Below are 9,517 nucleotides of genomic sequence, written 5' to 3'. Positions count from 1 at the left end.
GACTTTGGGTCAATAAGGAACAACAAACATTCGACTATTCGTCGACTTTGGGCAAAATCTGATGGATCAGATTCGACTAAGCAAATCCTTAGTCGGGCTGACCCCTAGTCTAACCAAAGTTTATCAACTAACCCCACATAGATTGAGGGAAACTGCATTTAAAATACAGATGAATAAACCAAAGATAGTTAAAGCTCCAGTGAGTAACTTTTTGGTTTGTGTTGGTTTTGGCGCCCCCTGTGGACAAAGAGATACCTTTTATTTGTTAGCTCTTTTTCCTCTACACATGTCTCTAATATGTCACGGCACCAGATCTGATATGTTTCTATTCTAGTCAATGTGTTAACTTCCACTGGATCCACTCTGTTGCGTTCCGGCTGTGTCTCTGATCCAGCAGGTCAGAGTCCTCCAGATCAGATACGCAAGACTTCTATTGTTGTCGGATGCCGGAGCATGACGCATCAATCTCAACAGAGCAGATGGAGCGGGACAGGAAGTCAGGTTTCACCAAAACAAAATGAAAACATCCGGTTAATTTTCAGAATAAAACACTCTGTGTTATCACCAGATCGTATTTCACTTAACTACAACAACAAACCGTCATGGTGAGCGGAGCCAGGCGTGGAGTCAACAGGTCAGAGGTTTTCAGAGGACCAGAAAGACAACATGGATGAGGAGAGGCGGTCCTGCTTGACGGACGAGAGAGCACGAGAGACCGGATATGGTTCGGGTGGAAATCCGATGTCAGACAGACGTTAACAGCTTTATTAGGGATAAATAAAATGTGAGATTTCCAGAATAAACTCAAAATATTACAAGAATTTGGGGCGCTCTTTGCCTGGTGGTCTAAGCGGGCGCCCCATATACAGAGCCTTTAGCCCTCATTGCAGAGGTCGCTGGTTCGATTCCAGCCTTTACCATTTCCTGCATGTCCTCCCCCACTCTCTCCTCCCCACATTTCCTGTCTCTTTTCAGCTGTCCTATCCATTAAAGGTGAAAATGCTCAAATATATAACTTAAAGAAAAAAATATTATGAGAATTAAGTTGGAATTTTATGAGGCAGAAGTCATAATAACGGGCTATGATTAATATTAGCTTACACTCAGTAGGATATCTGAAAAGCAGCGTACACTAGCATGATGACTGTGGATCATCTTATCCAACAGTCTGCCAATCAGTCTGCTCTTCTTCAGAATAAACTTCACCTCTTACATAACATATCTCAGGATGCTGATTCTAATGAAAATGTGTTGCTGATGTCCTTAAAGATTGAGTATACTGTTATTTATGTAACTTACAGTCAGGTGTGACTGCACAAGATGCCCCATGTTCCTCATTTCTGTGAAGGTGGCAGGCTGCCCTTCTGATCTTCCCCTTTTAGGCTAACAGCAGACACAAATGATGACCTTTTCTCATTTAACACTCTGTCTTAACATGTGTGCTCTTTCTTTTCAAATGAGTTCTTATTCTGAGGGTCTTGTAGCTCATGTGAGGGCATCAGTATTTTATCAGTCTGTTTCTTTACCTGCTAAAACCTCCCAACAGGAGCTTTAAAGTTTGTATTTGCTGAAGTGGACACATGCTGTCACTAATGTAGCGAGCAGCTGTGGGATCAGTTTGTGTTAAAGGTCTAACAGCATTGATTTTAACCCCTCAAAAACTCTTTATATTCAAAGTTCAGTAACTTTATACCAGACCTGCAGATAACAGAAGCAATGACTCTCACACAGACATGTCACCAGTCCTGCACCGAGGGTGAACACTGCCACCTGCTGGAGGAACAGAGGAAGTACGCCCAACATGTGCTGAAATAAAGGGCTCAAACACACACTTATCAAAGTAATATTTTATTCGTATTGAAGGCTGCAGACCATCATTCTGAACTTTTTATTTTTTTTATCAAAATAAGTGAAGCATGATTTTAAATATGAATTCAGTTCAATCAGTCTCTTGGTTGTGCAGTAAATATACAAAGGACATTTCATAGAGCTAATTTTATTCTTTAAAATGTGTCGACTTTTATCTTTAACATCTAAATTTGAGATGTAGGAACTGAACTTCTTCAACACTGGATGACTTTCCCTTTTCTTTAGGGGGATGTGACGCCGAGTGGCTATGTGCCTTTGACATGATACTGATTCACAGGTTTCATGAGTGTTATTTTTACAGGTGATTCTCATGTTTTTAAAGATGTTTGGTCCCATAAACCCATAAACTATAAGTCCATCACTCTCAGGGAAATCACCGTCTTACTTCTCAAACAAACGTCAGAGCCAAATTGGGACGGCTTCACAAAGAACGACTAATACTTTAACTCTTTGGTGCGACATCACGATGAAGGTTTGTCAGTGTGATTGTCTTTGTTTGTCATAGAATGATTTGAGGATGAGGGAACACAGAAGTTCAGTGGGAATGTGTCTGTGTGTGTGTGTGTGTGTGTGTGTGTGTGTGTGTGTATGTGTATGGAGTGGAGGTGTGAACAGGGAGGGAGCTCACGAGTCTATGATCGTTTTTTTCTGCTCTCGAAATTCCTGAAGTTGGCCGGCCTAATCTTCATCTCTGCAAATTCGATCGAGTGCTCGTGGCCCTTCCAGTGGAACCAGTTGATCCCCTGTGGAAAAAAGAGAAAAGACTCGAGTCATGAGAAGGAGGCTCGAACACATCAGAGTCGTCTTGCCTGACGCCGCACATTAAACACTTCACACGTGGAAGAATGTGATTTTCCTTTTCTCACAACAAAGCTGGGAAGTTAGCGACAGACGGAGGGATCTAGATCAGACTAATGCTTCTTAAAAAGTCAGAGGATGACGTGTTTGGAAACAAATAATCAAAGAGAAGGAATCTAGATACACTTCAGGTTTTAAAATTCACACCTAGCCACTCTGTACTGGTCATTAAACTGAGTAATTACAGAGTAAACAGAGGATTTAATGTCGGTGATTTACCTGAAGAAAGTCTTGGATACATATCTCAAATTTAAAAGATAATGAAGGGAAATTGTGACAATATGACACCACACAAAGCTCCAAATGGTCAAACGTGAACAGAGATACAAATAAAGCATCAACAGGACTAATGAGTCTGGTTCTGCTGGAGGTTTCTGCCTGTTAAAGGAAGTTTGTCCTTACCACTGTAACTTGCTAAATGCTGCAAAGTGCTCTGCTCATGGTGGATTAAGATGAGATCAGACTGAGTCCTGCCTCCCTCTCTCTCTCTCTCTCTCTCTCTCTCTCTCTCTCTCTCTCTCTCTCTCTCTCTCTGTCTCTCTTCATCTCCCTCTATCCCTCTCTCCAACACGGTCTCAGCAAATGTGTGTCTAACATGAGTCTGGTCCTGCTGGAGGTTTCTGCCTGTTAAATGAAGTTTGTCCTTGCCACTGTAACTTGCTAAATGCTGCAAAGTGCTCTGCTCATGGTGGATTAAGATGAGATCAGACTGAGTCCTGTCTGTAAGATGGGACTGGATCTGATCCTGTCTTGATGTTGGGTCTCTGTTAATAGTATATCATAGAGTACGGTCTAGACCTGCTCTGTTTGGTAAGAGTCTGAGGGTGCAAACATCTTACCTGTGAGAAACAAAAGGTTAAAAAAGGTCAACTTCTGCTGAAAAGGAAAGGATATAAGAACATGCAAGGACCCGTACACACCTTACTGTGACTGTCGTCTCCATACTTCCCCATGAGGTTGACCCGGTGACAGTTTTTATACCAGAAGGCGCCTTTGTAGGACAAGGCGCAGTTGGTGACGGCGATATCGTTATCGTTGTCGTAGGTGGAGAAAGGTCGACCTTGGTGGTAAGTCATGGAGTCGCCTGGAAAGACGGCAACACTCAGGATGAGACAGGATCATGCAAGTGACCATGACAGCATCTTCACTTTAAGGTTACTCTTCATCACTTTGGCTCAAAGGAAAAAACTATGGGTGTCACATTAATTCCTCAGCTCCACCGACCGGATCGCTTCTGCACGTCTTGGCTCCAAAACTCATCATTAGTGTAACATGTTCGCATCTGTTGCTGCAGTATTTTGGCTTCACTTTTCATGCAATGTGAGGAGATTCAGCCGTGTCGTCCATATTTATATTCAGTCAGTGTTTATGACCACTGAGCTTTAGACTTGCATTTACTAAACTTTAGGTTTCTGGGGCGCTGGTGGCCTAGCGGTCTAAGCCCCCCACATACAAAGGCAATAGTCCTTGTCCCAGAGGTTCAACTCCCGGCCAAGACCATTTCCTGCATGTCTTCCCCCACTCTCCACTCCCCATGTTTCCTGTCTCTCTTCAGCTGTCCTATCTAATTAAGGCAAAAGTCCCAAAAATACAACTTTAAAAAAACACAACAACTTTGGTTTCTGTGCAGATTTAACCCCCAAGTCCTGATTGAAGGTTTTTGCTAAGAAATAAATCATGTTTTTCATTGAAAGCCAGAAAACATTTGATCACCATGACTTGTTTTCGCTTGTTGGACTATGGAGACCTGCTTTTTGTGAATACTCCTGATCAGTTTTTAAAGAAATTAGATTCCTGTGAATCACTGTGAGTTGCGTTTTATTACCGGTTGCAGCGATCATGTACATCACTGTTCCTTATACGCTGTCGCACACTGTCCATCTTTGCACGGTCGTAGACTCTCACTGGCTGATTTTAATTCATACATCTATTCTTGGACTTCTTCCTACATACTTGTGTGTACACACGTGTGGAAACTTCAGCTTATATGGCCTGCGCTCTCAGGTCTTCATACAGTTGCAGGTCCTGAGGGGTCAGAACTGAACTGGGCAAAAAGGCTTTTAAATTTTCAGCCAAGTTTACTTTGAATGATGTGCAGAAGGACTTGAAACTGACACATCTTATAACTCTGGGGGAATTCAAGTCACTCATAAAGACTGTATATGGACACTGGGTGAGAGAGGTCATGTACAATGTCCAACTAGGAAAGATAAGATACACTATAAAGTGGTCAATTAAGAATTTCTTTGACACTTGGCAACCTTTCTTAACTTTCTTTGAAACTCTAAGTGCTGACGAAATTGATCTTAGTGTGTAGTGTGTAGATGTATGTGTATATTTTGTAGGTATGTATGTATAGGAGTGTTTATGTTGTATTATTATTTTTACATGTATATATGTTTTGTCTTGATTTCTGGCAATTATGTTCTGGTACTGGTAATGAGACATAAGAAAAAGGTTTGTACGATGAAAATGACTGTATGTTTATTTTTCTTGTAATATGTTAATAAAAAGACCTTCATCAAAAAAAAAAGTCACTCATAAAGGACAGAGAAACATGCTCCATTAGATCTTGTGATTGCACTGTGTAACCATGTGAAAATGTGACTGTATTCTATTTGTGTTGTTTTGTGTGCTCGTGTGTTGTAACCTATTTTGTGCTGCCGTCTTGACCAGGTCACTCTTGAAAAAGAAGTTTTAAATCTCAATGAGTCTCTTACCTGGTTAAATAAAGAAAGAAACCTGAGCAAAGCGGAGCTAGCTGTTTCCCCTCTTTCTTGTCTTTACACCAACTAAAATCACTTCTTGCAATAGCTTGGAGCTTCCCAGATAGTTATGCATCATTGTCATGTCTACTGGAAAATACAGAGTCAAGTGTCGTTCCCAAAATGTCAAACTGATCCTTTGCGCTTGTACTTACCTGCTGTTCCACTGTACGCTCCAATGTAGATTTTATAACGTGTCCTTGGCTCTGCGATCGTCAGTTTGTCGTACTGTGCGTAGGCCGACTCGCCTTTATCCCTTAAGTCTACTCGCATCTCATAATGTCCAGAGTTCGTGATTTTATGGAGGTTGGAGAGACCTGTAAAAATATGATACGGGTGAGTTAGTGAGGAGTAACAGAGTGAGAGAGAGAGAGGGGTGAGAAGAGGAGACAGGTGCTCTCACCGAGCCAGAACTCATTATTCATGTTGCCAAACCCGGCCGTGTAGTTCTTCCAGTTCCTGTAGAAGTCCAGCTTTCCATTCTGGCGCCGGAGGAGAACCTGAAGTGGAATGGTTATCATTTTTAAAATAATCTGAGGTCATCTTTTTTGCTGTATATATCAAACAGGTTGCATAACTTGTCTGAGTCTTTCCTCTCTGAAGTGAATTATGATTTTAAAACTGCCTTTAATTGGTCTCCAGCGGTTTGGACTCACCAGCCATCCCCCGCCGTCTGTCGTCATGTCACAGTAAACCTGGATGGGCTGCGTCTCCTCTCCCCCCACGTAGATGGTGTACAGACCTGAAGTGGTCTCTCCGTTCAGCAGAATCTGAGCGCAGTCCTTAGGCCGCTTGTACAGCTGTCCGACTGGAAGCACATATTAAAAAGACATCAACTGAGAGAGCGCAGACGACACAGGTGCTTTATCTTCCTCACTGTTATATAAAAGAATATCTGTGTCGGAAAGAGAGGTTAAAAAAAAAAAGAAAGTAGAAGTTTTCTTCCACTTCGAAAAGCCCAGACAGGATGAAAAATAAGCACAGGTGGAATATCACATTCAACCAGAGGAATTCAACTAAGAGACAAATCTTTCTTATGTGCATCTGGACGGTTGCGTAACACACAGACTGGAATTTTTACTGCTTTAAGTGCCGACAAGTCGAGAAAATGTAGAAACACAAAACAAACAATGGTCCGTACTGGTGGTGAAGACGGTGTTGACGAGGCGACTCCTCTGAGCTCCGGCGATGGCCTGCAGTCTGACGTTGTACTCTGTGGAGCCGCTCAGCTGACCCATGCTGTATGAGGACGCTGTAGGGCTCAACACCACCTCCTGAATCAAAGCAGAATGTGAAGATATTTCATAACTGATCACTTTTCAAACTAATAAGATTATTGTTTTCACTACAGATAGTTTCAGTAAACCGTAACTCTCTCTATGTCATAACCTGCAGCCACTGCGACAAGGACTATAGAGTCTGTATATGAAGCGCACGCTTAGATCGCTAGGCAAACGGCGCCCCCTCTATTTTTAAATACGCCTGTGTTTATCTTTACAAACCAACACAGGAACAAACTCTTTGTATCTGTGAAGATATTTTGCAGGAACTATGAGAATATAAAACAGATTTACTTTCTGAAAAATGCACCGAAGAAAGCTCATCCATCAGTTTTCTGTCCTATTCTGGCATTTGTTATGTTTCTGTTTATAATGTAAAGTAAAAGAGTAAAACAGAGCGAACAAGTGATGACAGAACATGGAAACCCTTAAAATGGAGGTTGTTTCGGTGGATATAACCTGTTATTTAATTTTGGGTGTTGTTTTGATACAAGCCATTTAATGGTTTCTCCAACACCAACACACATGCCTTTGCACTTTCTTTATATGTGCTGTATTCTGAACAAACAAACTAAAAAACTGAACAAAAAGTGTGAATTTACTCCCTATAAGCAGGATTCAGATGTCTGGGAAAAGGAAGGGAAAGTTGTAATTTATTCTGTGATCAAATAAACTGGAAATTAAACTAGAACCTTCTGGTCATCTTTGGGATAAGTCATGAGTAATATAAGGTTTACACAGTGTGTGGTTTTTGGGGTCTGAAGAAGATGAAACAGCAGTCTTTGAGCTTGGGGTGAACATACCCTGATAGTTCCATCCGTGGAGGTGAAGGTGAGAGTGTAACCTGTGACAGCAGCCTGAGGAGGTTTCCAGTTGAGAGTAGCGCTGTCAGTTTGAATGTTAACAGCTGTGAGATCACGAGGAGGGTCCACGTCTGAAACACAACAAAGAGAAGTGTTATCACTTATTTAAGGAGTTTTTTGACTGCAGGGACTTTACCCCTGAACTATGTGCTTTTTGAGCAGAGGAACCAGGGTCTAAATTTAGTTCAGGGGTAGATAATCTCCCCCCTAAAAAGGCCCTGCTAGGGGGGTAGTACTTTTCAAAGGTCCCGGGACTTTCGGGGGCGGGGCCTGCAATGCTGAACGTGTCTGATTGGTAGATTAACCGCAGTGTTTTTATTCCGCCCTGCGTCCACAATAACATCACACACATCTGTGATTCACTTGATTTCTCTTTCTTTCATTAGTTTTTATTTGTTCGTTCTTTTTTGTATGTGTGTGTACTTTTCAAAAGAAGCTGTGATTCTCAGGGTCAACTTTTTTGCCCAATTTTTTTTTCATTTTGTTTTTGCCAAATAAAAAAATCAAAAAAAAAAATTTAATTTTTTTTCTTCAAAATTTTAATTTTTCAGAAAAAATAATTTCAAAAAAAATTTTTGGGCAAATTTTTTTTTGGGCAAATTTTTTTGGGTCAATCTATTTTTTCAAATTTTCTTTTGTCAAAAATGTTTTTTGGCAATTTTTTTTTGTCAAATTTTTCCAAAAACCATCCCAGTCATTGTTTTTTCTATCTGTGATTCACTTGATTTCTCTTTCTTTCATTAGTTTTTATTTGTTCTATCTTTTTTATGTGTGTGTACTTTTCAAAAGAAGAAGCTGTGATTCTCTTGATTTAGCAGCTTGTAACAGTAATCTTCTCTCAGCCCACCGTGAATGTGTCTCTCCTCCCGGTGTTCCAGTTTTGAAAGTGACCCTGTAAACTGGAGACCTTCAGCTGAACGTGTCAGTGTTTGTGGAGTTTACATAGCTGTTGAAACACAGAGGGAGTTCCTGGGAATGCAAACTAGTTTAGTTTTTATTAAGATTTCAAAATATCCTCATCAGATATTTAATGACCGTCTAAAGACGTTTATGAGGGATGCATCTGGCTGAGAGTCTCCAGTTAACAGGGTCGCTGTTTAAACCAAAACACCGGCCAATCTCTGCTACGGCTTTTTGAGTTCAAAAGGATTTTAAAGCCGTGTTGAAACGTCTTTGCTACTCGCGCTTATCTCCTCTCACGTGTTGATTCTGTGAATCCATCTGTGATGAAATATAGCACCATCTAAAACAGCGCCAGCTGAGTCTCTTCATGCTAACAGGCTAACTGTTGTGTTGTTCATAATGATACCTGCCTGTCCGTCTGCTTCTATGGTGTCATCTGTGATGAATGGCATTCGTTTTTGTTTTACTGCCCTCTACTGGTCTGGTGGTGTAGTGCATTTACTTTTTTCTCTCTCAATACGTCACTGGCCTGATTTGCACAATCTACCCGGGACTTCAACCTGCGGTCGAAACGCAGACAACAATGGGGGCACAGGAACCTTTTAGTTCAGGGTAAAGTAGTTCTGGGGGCTAAAAGACCCTGGAACTCTTGGTCCAAATGCACCTTGGAAGACCTTTAAAAGCAAAACACGTAAGAGCAAATCTCTTTACACCTACCTGTGGTGAACTCAGTCTCAGCTGAGTCACTCTTCAGTGCTTCTTTCATTGCATAAACTCCGACGGTGTAGAGGGTTCCTGGAAACAGTGAGTCCATCTCGAACTCCACGATGTTCCCAGAAACATGCTCCACCATGGGGGACACTGTGAGGGAGGTAAACCACGTCATTCATTTACGACACACAATAAAAGACGATTGCTCACACTTTGATAGTCAGATGAGGGAAATCAGGGCACTAGAGAAATAATTCAGCTTCCTGTC

General features: G+C 41.4%; 1 protein-coding gene across 6 annotated transcripts in view; it reads right to left on the bottom strand.

Moving 5' to 3' along the window:
• Positions 1 to 1,832: 1,832 nt before the first annotated feature.
• zmp:0000000846 (tenascin) overlaps positions 1,833 to 9,517 on the bottom strand; it is an 89,787-nt gene continuing 82,102 nt past the window's right edge. For all 6 annotated transcript variants that reach the window (XM_034709298.1, XM_034709293.1, XM_034709295.1 and 3 more), the window contains 8 exons: positions 9,256 to 9,399; positions 7,576 to 7,706; positions 6,634 to 6,766; positions 6,149 to 6,300; positions 5,896 to 5,992; positions 5,648 to 5,809; positions 3,648 to 3,811; positions 1,833 to 2,612 (listed from right to left, as the gene is read on the bottom strand). In XM_034709298.1, the coding sequence (XP_034565189.1) occupies positions 2,502 to 2,612; positions 3,648 to 3,811; positions 5,648 to 5,809; positions 5,896 to 5,992; positions 6,149 to 6,300; positions 6,634 to 6,766; positions 7,576 to 7,706; positions 9,256 to 9,399 (1,094 nt within the window). In that variant the 3' untranslated portion in view covers positions 1,833 to 2,501. The remainder of the gene's footprint in view (positions 2,613 to 3,647; positions 3,812 to 5,647; positions 5,810 to 5,895; positions 5,993 to 6,148; positions 6,301 to 6,633; positions 6,767 to 7,575; positions 7,707 to 9,255; positions 9,400 to 9,517) is intronic.

Source organism: Notolabrus celidotus, chromosome 19, assembly GCF_009762535.1.
Source record: "Notolabrus celidotus isolate fNotCel1 chromosome 19, fNotCel1.pri, whole genome shotgun sequence".
NCBI lineage: Eukaryota > Metazoa > Chordata > Actinopteri > Labriformes > Labridae > Notolabrus > Notolabrus celidotus.
This window is presented reverse-complemented; position numbering and strand designations above follow the sequence as displayed.